A 24,131-nucleotide genomic window follows, 5' to 3' on the forward strand; every position below is an offset into this window, starting at 1 on the left:
TGTTTAACTAGCATGGAGTCTTAGTATTGGAAACTTTGCGAGACATGGCTTAACTTTAGATCTGACGGATATTCAGAAAATCACTCAGGTATAGTAAGTCTTCACCCATCGTCACCCTGCAAAAATGCTCGTGACATGAAAACAATTCCAAGTTCACACATTTAATCCAACAACTTTGCTTGCAAGAGAAAACCTGATTTGGTGAATTTAGGTTCAAGTTCAATGCTGTCTGTACCTAAGCCTCACAACCACTGAAAGGCTTGAAGACTTTTTTACATTATCAAGTAACACTTAAACTGAAATAAAAAATTTCCACTTAAATCACTGTTGGTTCACGTGTTTCTAAAAGGAAAACACAAAATTTACATAATGTCAAATTATACAAGAGCTGGTAAGCAGCTCAAGAAAGCAGAAAAGCTTTTCAAAGAGCTGGATTTGACACCTGTGCTAGTCACCTGGAAACTTCCAAACAGGCCTGAGAGACCTCTGAATCAATTTCCACAACAAAAAAGTACTAATTTTCTTCCAGAAGTTTCTGCAAAGTATCACGATGCCTAATTTTTCCAAACAAAGTACCCCAGTTACATGCTGCTTGAGCTAGGTTCTGTCCTACTAAGGTAGCCGTGCCAGTTAAATAGGATGGCTTTTATTTACATGACTATTTACCTGAAGAAATGCCTCTCTTCCCGTACCAAGTGCTCAGAGTATTACAAAACACAGCTGATTTCTTTCTTCAGTATCCAGTTAATCAGGATTAAATACACACATACACACACGCTTTGGTGTTCTGCACAGACAAGAAAACATATTACCCAATGTCTTCAGCTCAGCAGAGGCAGTGCAAGATTTCATCACTGTCCCTGACTTCTATTATTTAAAAGGAGGCTCCAGAAGGCTCAGTAAAAACCTCCACTACTATTCACAGGTGCCAAGAAATGGTCAGAGATAAAATTCATAGTACTGAACTTCGTTCTACATAATAAGGCACTGATTTCACTTCTAATTAGCAATTCTGCATATGGTGATTTTAGATTTGAAGAGACAATGACGGTGTTTACCAGACATTTTACCAGACATAGTTTTGGTTTTAAGTTTTATTTATATGTTTTTTCTTGCAATAAAATATACACACCATAAAATGTACTATTTTAACCATTTTAAGTAATTCATGGCATTAAGTACAATCACAATGCTGTGCAACCATCGTCATAACAGATATAATTTCGTGTAATGTGCGTAGCACATATTTCAAACCTATGGTTATACAAATTTCTTAAGCAATGCACTTGTATAACTTGTATAAAAATCATAAATTGGGGCAATACATATATGTAATTAGTCAGCTTGATGCCTTGATTTTGAAATTGTTTACAACTTCTTCAGTTTTATGCTATGCAGTAAAATTCTCAACTTGTAAACTCAAAATCTTCTGTTATCTTCTCAATAAAATTAGCAGTACCACTTACAGAATATGAATTTCAGAACATGCTTTTCCACATTCATCCAATTGGTGGTTTTTTTTTTTCTCATTATTAATTCTTTGCTGCTTTATTAAAAGGCTAACTGCACGTTCTCCCACATTCACAAAGCTCCCATGTGTTTATGAGTTCTTTGATGGACAGTGAGATGTGTCTTCCGGTGAAAACATCTCCCACATGCACCACATTTGTTTTGTTGCTCTGCTGTAGGAGTTAAGTAATGTTTAAGGAGATGTGACTTCTTGATGAGGGCTTTTCCACAGTTCGTACACCCGTGGGGTCTCTCGCCTGTATGAATCCTCTGATGCGTGACAAGCACTGAGGCTTTGCCACATTCTCTACATCTGTAGGACTTCTCTCCTATATGAAATCTAGAACGTTTATAAAGGGATAAACTGTACTCAAAGGTTTTCTCGCATTCCTTACATTCAAACGAGTTCTCGAGTGCATGAGATTTCACATGTTGGGTAAAGGAGGAGTTGTGAGTGAACAACTTCCCGCACGGATGGCATTCATAAGGCTTCTCTCTAGTGTGAAGTCTCTGGGGGACCGACCACCAGTTGTGCTTCGTGCACAAATGCTTTCCCACAATCACTGCACGCAAAGGATCTCTCTCCACTATGAATTTTTTGATGGGCTATAAGGTGTCCCTTACTGTTAAAGGCTTTCCCACAGTCATTGAATTCAAAGGGTTTTTTTCTCTTGTATGCTTTTTTTCATGTCTAACAAGATGAGACCTCTTTTGGAAGGCTTTCCCACATTCAGTGCAGCCAAAGCTTTTTTTCCTTCTGTGCTTTTCTCTCAGGTCTAATAAGACAAAACTTGTTTTTGAAGGCTTTTCCACAGTCCTTGTATTCATAAGAATTTTTTCCAGTATAACTTTTATTATAACTAAGCCAGTGTGAATTAGGTTGCAGACTCTTTCCATTTGATTCACATTTATGTTGTGTTTGTCTTGAAGAAATACATTTTATACTCAGGTTACAATTTTGGACTCTCTTCATGGTCAGTGTTTCCTTGAAGGTGAACATATCTTGATTCAAAAAATTGTCTTTGCTTCCCTCCTGTCTCTCTAGTGCATCATCAAGTAAGCAGATAACTTCTAAAAAGGTATAAAATTAAACATTCCCAGTTACTCTTTCCAATCTCATGTTAGGAAAAGAAAAATTTTAAAGTCTATAATATCAACAAGGATGCCTATTCTGACCACTTCTATTCAACATAGTCCTAAAGCCCTAGCTAGACCAATTAGGTAAGAAAAAGAAATAAAGGCACCCAAACTGGAAAGGGAGGCATAAAGTATCTCTGTTCACAGATGACATGATCTTATATGTAGAAAACCCTAAAGAACACACACACACACACACACACACACACACACACACACACACCTATTTAGAACTAATACACAAATTTGGCAAAGTTGCAGGATGCAAAGTCAATATACAAAAATCAGTTGTGTTTCCATACACTAAAACAAATAATCCAAAAAGGAAATTGAGAAAACGATCCTATAACAGCATCAGAAAGAATTAATTAGGAATAAACTTAACCAAGGAAGTGAAAGACTTGTATATGGACAACTACAAAATACTGCTGAAACTAAAGACAAGTAAACTGACTTCACAGACTAGAAGACTTAATATTGTTAAAAATGTCCATACTTCCCGAAGCAATCTACAGATTCAATACAATTCCAGGGGTATTTTTTGCAGAAATACAAAAAAACAATTCTAGAATTCATATGGAACCACAAAGGACTCAAATCGTTAAAACATTCTTAAGAAAGGGAACAAAGCAGGAGACTTCATACTTCCTGACTTGAAACCATACTTCAAAATTACATTAATCAAAATAGTATAGTACTGGCATAAAGACAGGCAGGCACCTAGACCAATGGAACAGAAGAGAGAGCCCAGAAACAAACGCATGCATATATGGTCTTCAACAAGGGAGCCAAGACTACACAATGGGGAAAGGATGGTCTCTTCAACAAAGAGTGCTAGGAAAACCAGATATCCACATGTAAAAGAGTGAAATTGGACCCTAATCTTACACCACACACAAAAATCAACTCAAAATGTATTAGAGACTTAAATGTGAGACCTGAAACTGTAAAACTCCTAGAAGAAAACACAGGGGGAAAGCTTTGTAAGGTTGGTCTTGGCAAGAGTTGTTGAATGACTCCAAAAGCATTGGCAACAAAAGCAAACAGACAACTGGAACCACATCAAATCCAAAGGCTTCTGTGCAGCAAAGGAGACAACCAACAAAGTGAAAAGGCAACCTACAGAATGGGAGGAAAATATGTTTAAAAAACACTTGCCAGGTAAGAGGTTAATATCTCAAATCTGTAAGGAACCCCCACAACTCAATAGCAAAAAATGGGCAAAGGACGTTAATAGACCTGTCTCCAAAGAAGACATACAAATAAATGGTCAACAAGTACATGAAAAGATGCTCAACATCATTAATCATCAGGGAAATGCAAGTCAAAACCACAATAAGAGAACACCTCACATCTGTTAGGATGTCTATTATAAACAACAACAACAACAACAGAAAATAACCAGTATTGGCACAAACACATGGAGATAATGGGACCTTGTGCACTGTTTGTGGGAATGTAAAATGGTACAACCACTGTGGGAAACACTATGGAGTTTCCTCAAAATGCCAAAAAGGGAACCAACATATGATCCAGAAATCCCACTTTTGGACATTTATCAAAACAAGTGAAAACGGGATTTCTAGAGATGTTTACACTCCCGTGTTCACTGCAGCATTGTTCACAATAGCCAAGAGTTAGAAACAATCTAATGTCAATTAAAAGGTAAAGTGATATGGGGCACCTGGGTGGCTCAGTAGGTTAAGCGGCTGACTTCGGCTCAGGTGATGATCTATCTCATAGTTTGTGGGTTTGAGCCCTGCGTCGGACTCTGTGCTGACAGCTCAGAGCCTGGAGCCTGCTTCACATTCTGTGTCTCCCTCACTCTCTGTCCCTCCCTGTCTCGCGCTCTGTCTCTCTCTCTCTCAAAAATGAATAAACATTAAAACAAAATTTTTTTTAAGGTAAAGGGATAAAGAAAACGTAGTATCTACATACATACTATTTGAAAAAAGAAGGAAATTGTATCATAAGCTACAACATGGATGAACCCTGAAGGCATTAGGCTAAGTGAAATAAACCAGTCACAGAAGGATAAATACGGCAAGATTCCACTCATATGAGGAATTTAAAATAGTCAAACACGTAGATATAGAAGGTAGAACGGTGGTTGCCAGAGGCTGGGAGGGGTGGAGAGATGGAGAGTTGTCATTCAGGAGGTACAAAGTTTCAGTCACGCAAGATGAAAAGGCTCTAGAGATCTGCTGTTCAACGATGTGCCAACAGTTAACAAAATTGTACTGTACACATAAAAATCTGTCCAGAGGGTAGATCTCATATTCTGTGTTTTTTTACCACACACACACAAATCTCTCTTGGAGTCTACTTCCCCATTCTGGACAGCAAAACAAAAGAAATTTGTATTTGCCCTGCCCCTGGGCTTTAAGAACAAATTGCTGAAATGGGGTCTTGCAGAAAACAATAATGACAAATAGCTTTTTCTTTTTTTTTTTTTTCTTTTTTTAATTTTTTTTTTTTTAACGTTTATTTATTTTTGAGACAGAGAGAGACAGAGCATGAACGGGGGAAGGGCAGAGAGAGAGGGAGACACAGAATCGGAAGCAGACTCCAGGCTCTGAGCCGTCAGCCCAGAGCCCGACGCGGGGTTCACACTCACGGACCGCGAGATCGTGACCTGAGCTGAAGTCGGACGCCCAACCGACTGAGCCACCCAGGCGCCCCGACAAACAGCTTTTTCTATTTATAAACAAGACTTTCCAACCTGTGGAAGATGGTGAAACGGGAACAAGGTAAAGTTATAATGACAAAGGATGTCAGAAAGCACTCTTAACAAGGACACAAAGTTTTGAGCTCTGAGAACAGAACAGCCACGTCAGAGAAATGAAAGGGTAATCAGAGGAGCAAGGCATAAAAGTAGCATGGGGAAATGAGAAGATGTGGATTGGTTTGGAGAAGCTTAATAAGAGTCAAGGCCAACAACATCTAAAAACTAGATTATCCTGGGGGCCCCTGGGTGACTCAGTCGGTTAAGCGACTGACTTCAGCTCAGGTCATGATCTCGCAGTTCGTGAGTTTGAACCCTGTGTCTGGCTCTTATGCTGACAGCTCAGAGCCTGGAGCCTGCTTTGGATTCTGTGTCTCCCTCTTTGCCCCTCCCCCATGCTCTCTCTCTCTTTCTCTCTGTCAATAATAAATAAACATTAAATTAAAAGAAACAAGATTACTGTAGGATCTTCTTAATTTCCTTCATATAACTCTCTTTCTCCTTCCCCTGCACACAACCACCAAATGACTATGAAACCATTAACTCCCTTTTATCCGTAAGCACACTCCTATGTCCTCTCAAATCATCCAAATCATAGCTGAGGCCTCTGTGTATAAAACTGTCCAACACCACTTCCAGCTAGGATTCAGCCCCCAAAGCCTGCATATACCCAGGAACACAGGGAGGGGCCCAGAGGAACATTTGAGAGACCAGCCATAATTTTTTTTTGCGTCTATCATCAGCTATTTCTACCACTTTTCATGACTTTGTCCTGAAAATTGACTGCTTTTTACAACCTCTTTCAATTTCCTAGATACCACACTCTCCAGAACCCTGCTTTGCCCATGACACCACACCCTTCAACTCAAAGTTTCCATTTTGGTTTCCACACTTATGATTTCTATTAACTTTAGGGACCTGAAACACAAGGCTTCTAGTTTATAGCAACATTTGCCTTTATATATTTTGAGGTCAAGGTCAGTTCTGATGGTTACCATGAAGTCAATGTAACCTTGTCCGATGTAACAAAATCAATGCCAAGCTCAAATCCCTACAAGGCTAAGTCCGCTGATAATAATAATGTTAGGGAAATGGGGAGAAGATGGTTCTTCACTATTTCCGAGATTTGATTCCCTTCCATCAAGATGGAGTATTATTAGTGCAACACTCTAGACTCTTACCTCATTCCTTGTTTCTGAAAACCACACAATCTGACCACACTGTAAGAGCCAGATACACAGAAAATATCTGCGATCACATTTAGGAAGGAAGAAGAATGAGGATTTGGGGAATTAAGAGAACAAAGCAAGGACCTACATAAAACAGGCAGCGTAGGAGCCCGGGCAGAGAGGAGAGGAGGGAGGTGGAAGCATAAACACACATTCTCTGTTTATGCTTCATCTCAAAGGGGATCAAGAGTCTGTGACCACTGACATTCAGGGCCAAACTCCGTAATGCTTTAGAATGTCCACACGTCCCAAAGGAAGGGCACTATGAGTACATGCTCAGTTACAGTGAAGAGTTAGTTACCACCCACTGTCCTTACCCACTGCGGTGAGGTTTCTAAAGTTCTCCAGCATCACATCCCAATACAAGATTCTCTGATCACGGTCCAGCAGCTGCCACTCTTCTGGGGTGAAGTCCGCAGCCACATCCTGGAATGTCACCGATCCCTGTAACGGCACATTTGTCTTTAACCTGTAGTGAGTACCGCTGGGGGAAGTGGAGGGGATTCAGAGCAATTGCTCTGATTATGTTCATTGTTCTCAGTCTGCAATAAGTTATACAGGGTAACTAAAAACTACTATGTACTAGACTCAGAATTAAAATTTGTGAGAGAACAAAATCATATTCGAATTGCCCCACTACATACACATACACACGCATGTATATACACACACACATATATATACATTCATATATAATGGGGAGGTACAGAGGAAGAGAAGGAAAAAGAGAAAATATTAAGTTCACTGAGCATGGCCTTGGCCTCATGTATGTTTAGATAAAAAGGACACCAAAAATGGTCATATGAAAACCCCTACCGCATTTATAACAAATCTCCTACATAATAAACACTTATCAAATTTTTTCTTTCATAGTACATGCGAGGCAAACCTTATCTATGGAATTGTTATGCCTTATTCTCTAGGACAAGGCCAATAATTCATTGATTGGCTACGTTTTTTCTGACTGATTAATCACACATTTGCATTCAACATTACAGTGTGCAGACCCTATGACCTTCTCTGTACATTTCTTCTACTTGGACTGTTCTTTCCCTGGAAAAACTCGGATACTGCACAGCTCACTCTCTAAATTCTTAAATTATTATTATTTTTAATGTTTTTTAATTTTTTTTAACGTTTATTTATTTTTGAGACAGAGAGAGACAGAGCATGAACGGGGGAGGGCCAGAGAGAGGGAGACACAGAATCGGAAACAGGCTCCAGGCTCCGAGCTGTCAGCACAGAGCCCGACGCGGGGCTCGAACTCACGGACCGCGAGATCATGATCTGAGCCAAAGTCGGCCGCTTAACCGACTGAGCCACCCAGGCGCCCCAAATTATTTATTTATTTATTTATTTTTAAGTTTTTTTAATGTTTATTTCTGAGACAGAGAGACAGAGCATGAGCAGGGGAGGCGCTGAGAGATGGAGAGACACAGAATCTGAAGCAGGCTCCAGGCTCCGAGCTGTCAGCACAGAGCCTGACGCAGGGCTTGAACTCACAGACTGCGAGATTGTGACCTGAGCCGAAGTCGGACGCTCAACCGACTGAGCCACCCAGGCGCCCCAATTATTTATTTTTTAATGTTTACTGTAGTGTGTTGTTTTGAGAGACAGAGTATGAGTGGGGGAGGGGCAGAGAGAGAGGGAGACACAGAATCCGAAGCAGGCTCCAGGCTCTGAGCTGTCAGCACAGAGCTCGACGCTGGGCTCGAACTTGTGAACTGCGAGATCATGACCTGAGCCAAAGTCAGATGCTTGAACTGCGAGATCATGACCTGGGCTGAAGTCAGATGCTTAACCGACTGAGCCACTTAGGCATCCCTCACTCTCTAAATTCTTTTAGGTCCCTGCCTACATGTCACTTAGCAGTGAAGCTTTTCTTGACCCCCTCATATAACACAGCTTCTCTCACTGTCACCATCAGGCCATACACCCTTACTCCTTTTCCTCATACCACTTGCCACCAGGTGACAGGTTATTTGGTTTTTGCTTATTTCCTTCCACGAAAAGAGACTCTGTTTTGCTCAGTGTGGACTCTGTTTTGCTCACCAAGCAACAGAACGGTGTTCGGCTCACATCAGATACTTAGCAAATGTTTGCCGAATGCATTAATGGATGAACCGCTTTTAGTGCTGGTTCTCTCCTTGCTACGCATTTTCAAAAGAAACGTATTAAGCAACTTTGGCCCAAATGAACTGTGGGGCAGGAAAAAGTCAATGATCTGGGAATCAGAGACTGGCCTGGCACCTGACTTAGCCACTAACAAGCCGTTTAGTTCCAGGCACTCAACTGCGATCTCCGGGCTAGTTTCATTCCTCCTTAAAATGAGGAAGCAGAACGAGAAGTTGCCTAAAAAATCTTCTGGCGCTACCAGTCTGTGATTACTCCGTAAACTCTTTCTGCATTTAGGCAAGGGGACAGAGGGAATCAGTACACCAAAAGGCAAATGTAACAACTCCAACAGTATGGAACCAGCCTTGAAAGAACCAGTGACCAATAGGAAATGAAAGGGATGCACTGGTGCTAATGTGTGTTCATGAGAGCCCAGAGAGGGGGAGAGGGGGAGAGAAGGAGAGAAAGAAGGACAGGCTGGGGCAGGCAGATGGGGAGGGGAGGACAGAAGGTGTTTAGGAAAGAAACAATTTCTTCTGTAGCAGTTCTTGATTCTTCCTTCCCTTGATCATACCCTCAATTTCCTCCTGTGAGTTTCCTTCTCCTGTGGAGCCTGACCACATACACCCAACTCTCCATGTTTCTGTAATTCTCAGCTCTCTCCTCAAACACTTAGGACAACACCTCTGAAGGCACTCACTTGTAATGCGATGAGTCAAGCTCTACTCTCACCAGGTAGGTGGAATGAAAGACGATTCCTGTCTCTCCTGAAATGGGATAAAAAGTCCCAGGTCAGGAGAGTCTTCCCAGGATTAATCTCTTTCTTCTTTCCTTCTTCTAGAAAAGATGGACTGGAGGACAGAGAAGCAACTGGAACCTTCACCCTGGACCCCAAGACTGTAAACTCACAATCATCTGTGGCCCTAGGTTGGCCTTGTGTAGATTTTAACCAGGGCTGCTGGAAACTGAAGCGGGCAGGTACATGCAAGAAGGACCCACAGGTTCAATTACAGTCTTCCTGCAGAGACACTAAGGGTTCTCTCAAAAACAAACAAACAAACAAACAAACAAACCACCAAAAAAAAATGATCCCTGGTCGAAATTCACTTAACATTCACTCCTCTGAAAGAATACAAACTAACTTTATTGTTTCAGAGTATTATGTTGCAAAAAGGAATGAAATTTCAGGTAAAACTGCTCTGGGTTTGAACACCATCTCCTCCACTTACTACTAGCTGTGTGCTTTGAAGCAGGTAACTCCACATCTCTCTGTGAAATGATGAGGACACTTAACAACGCTGAATAACCATGATAAATAAATGCACTTTGAAAAGTGTTTAACAGTGTTTGGTTCTCGATGTGTTGGCTCTCGTCTCCGCCACCTTGAGGGGGTTCACTGCAGTTTGAGAGTCAAAAGGCTCCTAGAATGAGGTGAGGGGCAGTTCAACGCCCAGGCGTGGGCTCCCTACGCAGTGCACAGCACCTACAACACGGCGACGCAAACAGATCCGCCGCACCCCAGCCAGACCTGGGCTCCACCCCAGGGCAGCGGGAGCCTCGTCCTTCCTCGGCTTTCTGAGTCACATGCTACCGTGCAGCGGGGTTACCTACAGTTTTTATTTCCTTTGCATGAACCAACACGCCGGTCTTTGCCCTTCAACTGTCCCTGCAGCCCTTCACGATCACTAGCAGCTCAGCACCCAAGCACGCCGAGGAACATAGGCCACTTCCGGAGGGCCCTCCTGCGCGTGCGCGGGAATAACAGCCCGCCGAGATTTCGCAGGGTCTTCCCGGCAAAGCCACCTGAGACTACATTTCCCACAAGGCTCGTGGAATTTATGTCGGCAAAGCCTTAGGGGTTTCCCCTTCACCTGGTGGAAATCTCTAGTTTGGTGGCACTTGAGCTTCATGGAGCGCTCTGGTTATATTGAAGAGAAACGTGTATGTAATTTTGAGTTATTTATATAGAGATGACATATGGAAAATATATAGCATATCGACATGGCAAAGAGGAAACAGTAATTTATTGAAAGGAAAATGTATCATGGCCAAATGTGATTTCTTCTTTCATTTTCTTTTTAAAAACAAACTTATTTTAGCAACACAGAAATAACATAAATATGTTTTTATTTTAAATAATTTTTAAATATTAACTGTTTAATGTATTAGAGCCCTGCTAAAAAGGTTCTTTACTTTAGACAGCCTAATTATGAGTAAGTTTCAGTCTTTTTTATTACGGTCTTGCTGTAAAGTAACATTGGCAGGAGTCCAATTTCAAGTTTCACTCAGGGAAAAGACTTTATAAAAGGAAAAGAGAAGGATTACCTAATCATTTTTGGCTAGCTACAAAGAGGAGAGTGTATCTCTCAGGAATCAAGGTGGGGAAATGACTAGTTTCTAGACCAAGTCTTTTTAATTTTTAATTTTTTATTTTTTAACGTTTATTTATTTTTGAGACAGAGAGAAACACAGCATGAACAGGGGAGGGTCAGAGAGAGGGAGACACAGAATCGGAAACAGGCTCCAGGCTCTGAGCTGTCAGCACGGAGCTCTGAGCTGTCTGTGAGCTCGAACTCACAGACCACGAGATCATGACCGGAGCCAAAGTCAGCCGCTTAACTGACTGAGCCACCCAGGCGCCCCTCTAGACCAAGTTTTAATCAATGAAAGCCATTTTAAAATTTCTTATTAGGAATGATAGTTTCTCCCAGAATTGTACCAGAATGATAATTTTCCCCATGAATTATAGTGTGCAAAACAAAAACAAAACCCTTTTGCCCAGAGTGGGTTTGAGACACTTTCTCTTTTACATGGTTTTTTATTTGTTTGTTTTTTGTTTTTTGCAGATCTTTTTACCTCAATCCTCTGCCCCCACCCTTTAAAATAAAATGTGTGGAGGCACCTGGGTGGCTCAGTCCATTAAGCCTCCAACTTTGGCTCAGGTCATGATCTCACTGTTCATGAGGTTGAGCCCTGAGTGAGACTGCACACTGACATCACAGAGCCTGCTTGGGATTCTCTCTCCCTCTCTCTCTCTCTCTCTCTCTCTCTCTCTCTCTGCCCCTCCCCCATTCATACTCTCTCAAAAATAAATAAACGTAAAATAAAATGTGTGTATACTATCAGGCCTTATTGTAAGCATATATCTAATATTCATTCAACAAAAACATGTTGATCAAGCTCATGTTATGTACCAGGCATTGATTTAGGTGTGTACTAATGAACAAAACAGATGAAAATACCAGCCGTCAGGGAGCACTTGTTGTATTTTATTTGATACTAATAAATTTTTGATGAAAAACAGGATATTTCTCCTACAAATTACTTAATTACAAAGGAAAAAAATGGTAATTTTGCAATGGAGAAACCTGGTAGATGCCACCTTAACCAAGTGATCAAAGTTAAAATTACCAGTAATGAAACAAGTCAACATTGTGCTTCCTGTCCTGAAATGTTGAGAATATCACTTATGTGATATACTTGCCAAAAATGCATTCCTTGAATCTAATTATGAGAAAACATCAGACCAACTGAACACGAGGGACATTCAACAAAATAACTGGCTTGTACTTTCCAAAAATAACAAAGTCATGAAAGATGTTGAAAGGATGAGGAATTATTTCAGATTAAGGGAATCTAAAGAAATGCAGTGGGAAAAGACCCTGAATAGCCAAAGTAATGTTGAAAAAGAAAATCAAAGTTGGAGGCATCACAATCCCGGACTTTAGCCTGTACTACAAAGCCTTAATCATCAAGACAGTATGGTATTGGCACAGAAACAGACACATAGACCAATCGAACAGAATAGAGAACCCAGAATGGGACCAAAAAATCTATGGCCAACTAATCTTTCATAGCAGGAAAGAGTATCCAATGGAAAAAAGACAGTCTCTTTAGCAAATGGTGCTGGGAAAACTGGACAGCAACATGCAAAGGAATGAAACTGGACCACTTTCTTATACCAGACACAAAAATAAACTCAAAATAGATGAAAGACCTAAATATGAGACAGGAAACCATCAAAATGCTATAGGGGAAAACAGTCAACAACCTCTGACCTCAGCTGCAGCAACTTCTTACTCAACCCGTCTCCAGAGGCAAGAGAAATAAAAGCAAAAATGAACTATTGGGAATTCATCAAGATAAAAAGCTTCTGCACAGCAAGGGAAACAATGAAACTAAAAGGCAACCAACGGAATGGGAGACGATATTTGCAAATGACGTATTGAACAAAAGGTTATAATCCAAAATCTATAAAGAACTTATCAAACTCAACACCTGAGAAACAAATAATCCAATGAAGAAATGGGCAGGAGACATGAATAGACACTTTTCAAAAGAAGACCATCCAGATGGCTAACAGACACATGAAAAGACGTTCAACATCGCTCATCATCAAGGAAATACAAATCAAAACCACATTGAGATACCACTGCACCGGTCAGAGTGGCTAAAATGAACAACTCAGGCAATAATAGATGTTGGCAAGGATGTGGAGAAAGGGGAACCCTCTTGCACTGTTGGTGGGAATGCAAACTGGTGCAGCCACTCTGAAAAACAGTGTGGAGGCTCCTCAAAAAAATTAAAAATAGAACCACCCTATGACCCAGCAGTAACACTACTAGGAATACACTACTAGGAATGTATCCAAAGGATACAGGAGTGCTGATTCATAGCCCCAATGTTTATAGCAGGGCTATCAACAATAGCCCAAGTATGGAAAGAGCCCAGATGTCCATCAACTGATGAATGGATCAAGATGATGTGGTATATATATACAATGGAATACTACTTGGCAATGAAAAAAAATGAAATCTTGACATTTGCAACAATGTAGATGGAACTGAAGGGTATTATGCTAAGTGAAATAAGTCAGTCAGAGAAAGATCTATGTTCTCACTAATACGTGGAATTTGAGAAACTTAATAGAAGACCATGGCGGAAGGGAAAGAAAAAAAATAGTCTGAGGGGAAAAAAACCTGAGAGGGAGTCAAATCACAAGACTCTTAAATACAGAGAACAAACTGAGGGTTGACGGCGGGGCCGGGAGGGGAAAATGGTAATGAGCATTGAGGAGGGCACTTGTTGGGATAAGGACTGAGTGTTATATATATATATATAAGTGATGAATCATGGGAATCTACTCCCGAAGCTAAGAGCGCACTGTATACTCTGTGTGTTAGCTAACCTGACAATAAATTATATTTTAAAAAAATTAAAAAAAAGTTATGCTACTAAAGAAATAAATTAAATAAATCCATAAATCCATATGGTCTTTGTGAGAGAGAGAGAGAGAGAAAGAAAGAAAGAAAGAAAGAAAGAAAGAAAGAAAGAAAGAAAGAAAGAAAGAAAGAAAGAAAGAAAGAAAAAGAAAAGAAAGAAAAGGAAAAAAGAAATGCAATGGTAATCCTGGTTTGGATCCTGGACTGGAAAAAAAAAAATTTGTTAAAAAGAACATTGTTGGTTTAAATACAATGTGGTATCTTGGATTGGATCGTAGAACAGAAAAAGGACATTTGTGGGGAAAGTAGTGAAATATGAATAAAGCGTAGAGTTTTTCTGCACTTTTCACTTTCCCTGATCTCTGTTGGATATATTAAGTTCTCATTATTCCTCTCTTCAGATTTGTAAGTTACATATTCTATTTCTATGCTTTTCTACTCTTAATTTTTTACATCTTAGAAGGCCTAAATGTTCTCCTTTTTTCTAGAACATGAGGACTCCTAAACTCAGATTTCCCTTTCCATTTTTTGTTTTCTCATTACATTTTTCATATTTGATTCTTAAAAATTACCATATATAATCAGAAAAATGAACAGTTTCATTGGGGGGAAAATGCCAATACACCACCTATGTATAAATAAAAGAGAGAAAAGGCATTTTGAATTATCTTTCTATAGAGTAAAACAAACAAACAACAAACCCCTGGAAAATCTCAAGGTATGACAAACTGTAAAGAGGTGGTAAAAATCAAGGGATTTCTCACCTAAATTGTGCGTGGCTGTCTCAGCCACAGAGCACAAATAGACTAGGGAGTTCTGGGAATCCAAGATGTTTAGATGAGTCCAAGCATAGTTCTGTTTTTCTTCTTGCCAAAATTTTGTACAGCCCGACAATGAGGTCAGTGGCAAAAGCTGTCTAGGAGGCAGTTTATATCTGTCCAGTACTGGAAATATTTTTTTCTACTAGTGCATTCCTACTTCCACTTACAGAAGGGAGCAAAATAATTTAGGAACCCCAGATTACATGCTTCCTGATATATTACACTTAAAACTCCCTTGTTTTATTCCCTTATCCCCAGAGCAGATCACCGCACACTTCTTGCCACGTTGACCCACACAGCTGCTCTTTCAAGGGCCCTCGCATCATGCTGGCAACAGTAGAGCCCCCTACCGCCTCTCTTCCTAACTACTACCTTTAAGTAGTTTGGAGTTTCTCAGATGAGAGATAAGGGCTTGGGAAAGGGAGACAGGATGGGAATGGTAAAACTAAGTAGGACAAAATGAGGATCTCATGTAGGAAGTGAGAAAAACGTTGAGCTGAAAAAAAGGCAAGTCCTGTGACTATAAATACCTAAAGAATTCCCGGCATGGCTATCAAACTGATTCTGAAAGACAATTCCAAAAGAAAGGGGTTCCAGACATTTTTGGAACTACGAGAGTAAAACCAGCCTGTAGCCTCCTGAAACACTTGGGGAGTATGAAAGAAAGAAGATATTCGGGGCATCTGGGTGGCTCAGTCGGTTGAGGGTCCGACTTCAGCTCAGGTCATGATCTCGCGGTTCGTGAGTTTGAGCCCCGCATCGGGCTCTGTGCTGACAGTTCGGAGCCTGGAGCCTGCTTTGAATTGTGTCTCCGTCTCTCTGCCCCTCCCCCACTTGCGCTTTCTCGAAAATAAAAACTAAAAAAAGAAAGAAGATATTCAAGGTCACTTGTTAAAGATGGCAAGACAGGACCATTGCAATAGGTATAAGGACCACTGTATTGAGATTTCAGTTGGGTAGAGAGATTGGTCTTAACTCTGAATACAGCATGGGCAAGTGGGAATTTATAGCAAAGGAGCAAGGTGGGAATCAATGGGTGGAAAATCAGAGGTAAGGAGGATTCTGGCTAAATCGACCTAACAAACGCGACTGTTGCTGAAGACAGGCCAGGGTGATGGATGGTAGAGGAGGAGGAATCTGATCAAATACCAAGGGTAGGGAGTTCTGGTTAAACTGACTCCATGAGATTCTTGCTAAAACCATTTTACAAGGAAGTGCACAGAAGAGAAGGCCTAGAAGGTGCAGGCGACTGATAAAAGTTTGGTCAAGCGAAGAATTCTTGTCAGTAGACAAGATTTAACTTAGTTCCATAAGTTCTTCTGTGCTTGTTCAAAAAAGTACTATCTCTCACAATCACTACTCAATGTTACTCTTCAAAAAATGGCTAATGAAAGAAAAACAATGCAACAGTTACAACTCAGCTTAAACTTGAAAAGGCTTGATTTCCAAATTTAGGTTCAGGTTGTTTTGTCACTACTCAGGAAAAGGCATAAAGTTTTTTTGACATTATCAAGGAACACTGTGGACAGCAATTAAAAACTCCAGCTTAAATAATGGGTGGTTCATCCTTTTAAGGGACTATGCATAACTTACATAATATCACATTCCAAAGTGAAGTTGCTAAGGAGGGACACGCTCTCTGCAGCTTAACGCCGCCTATGCTGTCACAAGGACAACTCCAGGCACCCATAAGAGCTAAGCCTGTCTCAATTTCTTACAAGAAAACAAAAACAGACACAAAAACTCACTCCCCCAAAGTTGCAAAGTATCAGGACACCCTAGTCTATTAAAATCAAATACAGATGGTACCTCAGTTAAACATTACTTGACCTGTGCTTACACCTTATGTAGATACACCAGTGAAAAAGAACAGGAATGTGTGAAGGGCAAATGTTTTATTTACAAACTTATTTTCAACTGAATGCTTACCGTAATACAGAATACAAATGCTTTTCCCTCTCAATTGGTATATTGTTTTGCTGCTTACATACACAGGAAAACATCTTTTTAACAAGTTTTATAATTAAAAAATTTTTTTAACGTTTATTTATTTTTGAGACAGAGAGAGACAGAGCATGAACAGGAGAGGAGCAGAGAGAGAGGGAGACACAGAATCCGAAACAGGCTCCAGGCTCTGAGCTGTCAGCACAGAGCCCGACGCGGGGCTCGAACTCACAGACCGTGAGATCATGACCCGAGCCGAAGTCGGACGCCCAACCGACGAGCCACCCAGGCGCCCCAACAAGTTTTATAATTAAAGAGGAGACTGAGATTCAGTAACACTGCCTTGCCCATTAAAAGTGCCAAATGGATGAAAATATTACTGAAATTCATACTTCGTATTAAACCACATTTTTTCACTTGCAGGTTTTTAGGATTGGAAGAAAAAATGATATGTGCTTCACTCTTAACAGATATAATTTAATACGTAAACATTTTATACTCACACTTGCATATTTGATAATTTGTTATAAAAATAAAAATCAGAGACGGTAAATGTAGTTTTCACTAATTCCTTCATTAATTTATGCTACTTTTTAAGCTCCATGCTTATTATTTATAAATCAATGTTTTCTGTGATCTTTTTAACACTTTATTATCACTTTCAGAACATGACTGGCATTATTTTTTTATGGGAATCTACTTTGCCAAATCCAAATTGGTGGATTTCTCTTCACCATGAATTTTCGATTTAATAAGATTTATCTAATATTTAAGGCTTTGTCATATTCACAGCATGAATATTATGTATGAGTTTTCTGATGTACAATAAGATTTGACTTCTGGGAAAAAGCTTTCCCACATTTGTTACATTGATAGGGCTTTTCTCCTGTGTGAGTTATCTGATGTCTAAGGAGATGTGACTTCTTGATGAAGGCTTTGCCACATTCAATACACCCATATGGTTTCTCTCCTGTATGAATTCTTTGATGCGTAACAAGCACAGATGTGTTACCAAAGGCTTTGCCACATATGATACATCGGTAGGGTTTCTCTCCTGTATGAAATCTAGAATGTTTATAAAGGGATGAGCTATACCTGAAGGTTTTCCCACATTCTTTACATTCAAACGAGTTTTCGAGTGTATGAGATTTCACATGTTGGGTAAAGGAAGAGTTCCAAGTGAATGACTTCCCACACTGATGGCATTCATAAGGCTTCTCTCCAGTGTGAAGTCTCTGGTGGACCACCAGTTGTGCTCTGTACATAAATGCTTTCCCACAATCACTGCACACAAAGGCTCCCTCTCCATTATGGATTTTCTGATGAGATGTAAGGTGAGACTTCCTGCTATAGGCTTTCCCACAGTCGTTGCATTCAAAGGGCTTTTTCCTCGTATGATTTTTTTCATGTCTAATGAAATGAAACTTCTTTTTGAAGGTTTTCCCACATTGAGTGCATTCATAAGAGTTTTCTCCAGTATAGTATGTATTATAATTAAGTAAATCTAAAGTAGACTGCAAACTCTTCCCATATGATTTACATTCATATGGTTTTTTTCTTGTAGGATTAAGGCTTGTGCTCATGTTATAACCATGGTGTCTCTCCGTAGTCAGAATTTTATTGAAGGTGAACAAAACTGAATTCAAAAAATTGTCTTTGCTTTCTTGGTTCTTCTCTGATTCATCAACAAGCAGCCAATCAGCTTCTAAAAAGGAGTACAATAAGACATGCCTCGTTAATTTTTTCCATCAACAGTTATTGAAAGAAACATGATTTCAAATCTAGTATCTAATTCTGAAATAAATCCTGTATTTGCCTTGCTCTTGAGCTTTAAGAATAAAACTGCTGAAGAGGAAATGGGAGATGAATGACAATGAGAACAGATGGCTTATCTTGTGACCTATGGAAGACAGTTAAATAGGCACAAGTTACAGTGAGTAGGGCACAAAGGAAGTCAAAAGGTTGCTCAACATTGATGCATGGTTATCTCACAGAATGGAGACCTATTGCAGGGATCTACCAATGGATGAGTGACCAGAGGAACAAGAGACTCTGGAGTTAAGGGAAAACATCAGAGGAAAAACCAGATCTGGAGGCAGCAGATCAGAATCAGAGTCCCCACCACCCCGATCCTAGATTACCCTGGTAGGACAGCTCCCCGTTTCCCTCATTCACATCTCTTTCTCCTCTTAATCACCTGGCACAATGGCAGTTACCTTCAAGAACATTCTTACATCTCCAGTCCTCTAACTCCATCCAAATCACAGGTGAGACACGTCTGCAGAGGGCACCAATCTACAACAGCTGGGATTCATTCTCCTGTGTCCTTGGAAGCCCAGGCACAGATTCTGTCTGCTTGCTATTGCTTTTATTCTGGTTGGGTTTCTATATATGACAACTATTTGTTGTATTTGTATTTGACAAGTACAGTTTTTACATTTTCTTTCAATCTACCCAACAACCTAGTCCTTAGAAAGCTGAAGTCACATTTTTTCATTCCTATCCTCAAGACACTACAAATCTCCAGTCGATCTCTCCACTAAAAAGGGGGGGAGGGTGCCTGACTGGCTCAGTCGGAGGAGCACATGGCTCTTGATCTCGGGGTCATGAGTTTGAGCCTCATATTGTGTGTAGAAACTGCTTAAAAAAATAAACTTAAAAAAAGAGGGAGAAGGGGTTAAAACCCCCCTCCTGAATTTCTCTCCTTGTGGAGTGTTAGTACAACACCCCAGCTTCTAACCTCATGCCTTCTTCTCCGTGGAGCTGCTCCAAGCAGTGGGCTATAGCCACCGGTACACATTTTTTTTTTTTAAATTTTCTTAACATTTATTCATTTTTGAGAGACAGAGAGAAGACAGAGTGTGAGCGGGGTAGGGGCAGAGAGAGAGGGAGACAGAATCCGAAGCAGGCTCTGGGCTCCGAGCTGTCAGCACAGAGCCCGATGTGAGGCTTGAACTCACCAGCAGAGAGATCATGACCTGAGCTGAAGTCGGACACTCAACCGACTAAGCCACCCAGGCACGCCTTCGGTACACATTTCTTTATGCAGAGTGAAGTTCCTGTCTTCTTTCCTCGCTGCTTCAACTAATGGGAAGCAGCAGCGTCCTGGGTTCCCTCAACTAATAGTAACCAACTGAAATATCCAGGGCAATCAGCCTGGTGAACAAAACTATACATTATAATGAATTCATTCATGGTATCTAAGCACGCATTTTTCTAGTCCTGAACAAATACCTTCTGTTCCAAGAATTCTAGACTCTAAATAATTACAATATTTTGCTCATGTTCCTTTCCCATCTTAACTTGCTCTACCTCATCACCTCTCACCCTATTTAGTACTTACATATTCTTTAGGGAGGAGCCATTGTTCCATAATCTCAAAAAATGACTCCTCTCATCTTTGCATACTTTAACTTTAAGCTCCATTTTCTCTGAACTTCCAGGACAGCCCCACTGCTGCCCGAAACCACTCATTCTGACAATTAGCTAGAAAAAAACTGCAATGTTATTGTACATCCAACAAATCTTCCACACTCATAAAATTTTAAAATATCTGATATGGCTGTTTTGCCTCTCAACTACAATTTTCACACCTTGGAAAATGGTAATGGGTTTTTTTGCTTTCTTTGAATCCTCCTCAGGAAACGTAACAAAAGCTTCACTGAAAGAATAAGAAGCGTCCCACAGTACCTGACTTTACAACAGTAAATTAATGAAATGTTCGTTAAATATCCAGTGTGTGCTCAGCAATGGTATAAAAACAAAAAATGATATAGGACTTTCTCTTCAGGGCATTATCATGAGAAAAGATGCCTTAAGAGCACACAGGGTTTAAAAAAAAATGTTTTTTAACATTTATTTATTGTTGAGAGACAGAGAGAGAGCACAAGCAGGAGAAGGGCAAAAGAGAGAGGGAGACACGGAATCCAAAGCAGGCTCCAGGCTCTGAGCTGTCAGCACAGAGCCCAACGCAGGGCTTGAACCCACGAACCACGAGATCATGACCTGAGCCGAAGTTGGACACATAACCAATTGAGCCACCCAGGTGCCCCATGAGCATACAGGGTTTTAAACTGGTGCAGACACCCTGGAAAATAGTATGGAGGTTCTTTAAAAAATTAAAAATAGAACTACCCTACGACCTAGCAGTTACACTACTAAGTACTTAGCCAAGGGATACAGGTGTACTGTTTCAAAGGGGGCACATACACCCCAATGTTTACAGCAGTGCTATTGACAATAGCCAAAGTATGGAAAAGGCCCAAATGTCCATGGACAGATGAATGGATAAAGATGTGGTATATATATATACAATGAAGTATTACTCAGCAATCAAAAAGAATGAAATCTTGCCATTTGCAACTATGTGGATGGAACTAGAGGGTATTATGCTAAGCAAAATTAGTCAGAGAAAGACAAGTATCATATGACTTCACTCATATGAGGACTTTAAGACACAGAACAGATGAACATAAGGGAAGGGAAGCAAAAATAATATAAAAACAGGGAGGGGTCAAAACATAAGAGACTCTTAAATACAGAGAACAAACTGAGGACTGCTGGAGGGGTTGTAGGTGGGGGAATGGGCTAAATGGGCAAAGGGCATTAAGGCACACACTTGTTGGGATGAGCACTGGGTGTTATACACAGGGGATGAATCACTGGAATCTACTCCTGAAATCATTATTGCACTATATGCTAACTTGGATGTAAATTTTTAAAAATAATAATAAATAAATAAATAAAGTTTTAAAAAAATCTAAAAGAATATATGTCAAGTTTTCATGAAAGAGCCATAGTAGAGCTGGGACGGAGCTTCAAATAGGTAGAGATTAACATAGGCTGGAGTTATCATGAAAGAGGAGAACACTGAATTCAGACTTAGTAGCATGCTGGTTTTAGAGCACACCAGTATCAAAAGAACTGACACACAGAAGAAAATCGTGTACAAAGTTCACTAAAGAGCCCAACTGCCATGGAATAGGGAAAAGATGGACCGTTCGAGATAAACAGAATGGGATCACATTAAAGAGACCTTAAAAGCCATTTAAGTATCACTTAATAAATGTTATAAAGGAATAACTCCTGCTAATTTGTCAGAAGAGTGACTCAGAAAATGAAATGATTTGGATAAATCTTGCACGAACATCTAATATAAAACAGAAAATAGAACAGAACTGGCAACATAGAATCATGAATGGCCTAGACACCATAGCAGGAGTTAAAATTCACTTGGTTTGTATTAGAAGTTGGGGTCCCAGGAATGTAAAATACACTTAATTGGTGTCTTAATCATTTGAAACATACTTCTTTTACGGGCTCTGTGGAAAAAGAAAATTTTATTTTAAATCAGTCTTGGATAACCTAATAATTGAAATCACCAGTAATAAGTCTAACAGTATTTAAGGAAACACTCGTGACACAGAAAAGCTAAGTTGCTTACCACAGTGATTCAGAGACTGCAAAGCAGCAGGCCAGTCATTATCCTTGATCATAATTTAAAGAGAAAGGTGAAGGGTGAAGCATATTAAATATTGGTTACTATGAATAAACGGAGATTAAAGCCAGGTGGGGAAAATTACGGGAATGGGAAGTTGGAGAGGCACAGAGAGCACAAAGAAAATCATGCAAGTTCTTCAGAGGGATGCAGTTTCTGAAGGAGTTACTGTGGGAGAAGTTCTGGAGAGAGACACGAAGGCAAGAAACAAAGGTGGATAAGCAGGAAGTGAGGGTGAGGGCAGATTAGCGAGGAACCAACTCAAATGAAGCTGGAGAATTTCCAAATGACATCAGTATCACCAAGTGAAGCGGACAGATGCACTATAAGGTAGATACCCCAAGTCAGCAGTGAGATGAAAGACGAGCAAGGTGGGGTACAGAGATGGGGTATATGCTATAAGAAAAGGTTTTTTGGGTTTTTTTTTTTTTTTGAAAAGAGGAATAATTAGAGCATAAAGTTCCTGTAAGTTTTAAAATAAAAATCTCTTTAAAAAATTAAACAAAAAAAATAAAAATAAAAATAGCCAACATATACTGAACTCTTACTATCTGCCAACTACTTGAACGGGTTTGCATGTAGTAACTCACATAATCTTTAAAAGAAACCTGAAGTGAGGATTAATATTATCCCTGTTTTATAAATAAAGTTGTGCTACAAAATAATTAGGTTAGACAGTGACTGGTGGAGTAAGACTTCAAATCTACATGATCTGACTACAGTGTAAGAATTAGACGTATAGGGGCGCCTGGTTGGCTCAGTCAGCTGAGCTTCTGACCTCAGCTCAGGTCATGATCTCACAGCTCATGAGTTCGAGCTCCGTGTTGGGCTCTATGCTGACAGCTCAGAGCCTGGAGCCTGCTTCAGATTCTGTGTCTCCCTCTCTCTCTGCCCCTTCCCCGCTCATGCTCTGCCTCTCTCTGTCTCTCAAAAATGAATAAACGTGGGGCACCTGGGTGGCTCAGTCGGTTAAGCGTCCGACTTCGGCTCAGGTCATGATCTCGCGGTCCGTGAGGTCGAGCCCCACGTCGGGCTCTGTGCTGACAGCTCAGAGCCTGGAGCCTGTTTTGGATTCTGTGTCTCCCTCTCTCTGACCCTCCCCCATTCATGCTCTGTCTCTCTCTGTCTCAAAAATAAATAAACGTTAAAAAAAAAATTAAAAAAAAAATGAATAAACGTTAAAAAAAAAAAAAACTAAAAAAAAAAAAAAAAAAAAAAAAGAATTAGATGTATAAAAAAAGATCTGGGATCATTTTTTAGTTTTGTTTTGTTTTACAAAGTAGGCTCCATGCCCAGTGTGGAGCCCAATGCGAGGCTTGAACTCACGACCCTGAGATCAAGACCTGACCTGAGATCAAGAATCGGTTGGTTAACTAAGCCACCCAGGCACCCCAATCTATGATCATGATGAGGAAAAAAGAAGAATGAGGACTTGGGGAATTAAGAGAACAAAGCAAGGACCTACATAAAACAGGAAGCATAGGGAGACTGGGCAGAGAGGAAAGGGACATTCCTCCACATAAGAGCTGAGCAAAGACAAAAAACAGCTATGTGGGCCGAGTGAGTGAAGGTGTCATCTGTGGATCTGACAATGAATTGGTAGGTCAAGCATACCCAGTCACTTCCAAAGGTGTGGCTTTTAAGAGGTGCTTCAAAGGTACCTGTCCCTCACTGACCAACTGGAATCTCAATTCCAAAGACTCCCATCTGCCTAGCTTTCTCTCACTCACCTGGATAGCGCCAACATGGGTTCTCCCCCTCCACCATCCATGACTCCTGTCCTTGCTCCTCCTTGAAGATCACTTTTGTTTTGGTAACTGGACCCCCTGTTCGTGGGAAACAACACAGAACTGGAGACAAAGTGCTAGACACAAACAACTACCTCACAATTCAGGTCTGCCTCCTTGAATCTCAGAGCCTGGAAAGGATGAC

The 24,131-nt window shown here is 40.4% G+C and overlaps 2 protein-coding genes across 4 annotated transcripts in view; both read right to left on the minus strand.

Annotated features, from left to right (window-relative positions):
* Window positions 1–1,076: 1,076 nt before the first annotated feature.
* Window positions 1,077–23,948, minus strand: ZNF684 (zinc finger protein 684). Its single transcript, XM_058717893.1, is given in 5 exon segments — window positions 1,077–2,028; window positions 2,030–2,179; window positions 2,182–2,580; window positions 6,918–7,044; window positions 23,930–23,948. Coding segments are annotated over 3 exon segments (822 nt in total). The 5' UTR covers window positions 2,407–2,580; window positions 6,918–7,044; window positions 23,930–23,948; the 3' UTR covers window positions 1,077–1,581.
* The window catches only part of LOC131504937 (zinc finger protein 684-like), a 30,454-nt gene continuing 22,957 nt past the window's right edge, over window positions 16,635–24,131 (minus strand). For all 3 annotated transcript variants that reach the window (XM_058717883.1, XM_058717886.1, XM_058717885.1), the window contains 2 exons: window positions 23,930–24,025; window positions 16,635–18,407 (listed from right to left, as the gene is read on the minus strand). In XM_058717883.1, coding sequence (XP_058573866.1) covers window positions 17,503–18,407; window positions 23,930–24,025 — 1,001 coding nt within the window. In that variant the 3' untranslated portion in view covers window positions 16,635–17,502. The remainder of the gene's footprint in view (window positions 18,408–23,929; window positions 24,026–24,131) is intronic.

The sequence above is a fragment of the Neofelis nebulosa genome, chromosome 2 (assembly GCF_028018385.1).
Source record: "Neofelis nebulosa isolate mNeoNeb1 chromosome 2, mNeoNeb1.pri, whole genome shotgun sequence".
Lineage (NCBI taxonomy): Eukaryota > Metazoa > Chordata > Mammalia > Carnivora > Felidae > Neofelis > Neofelis nebulosa.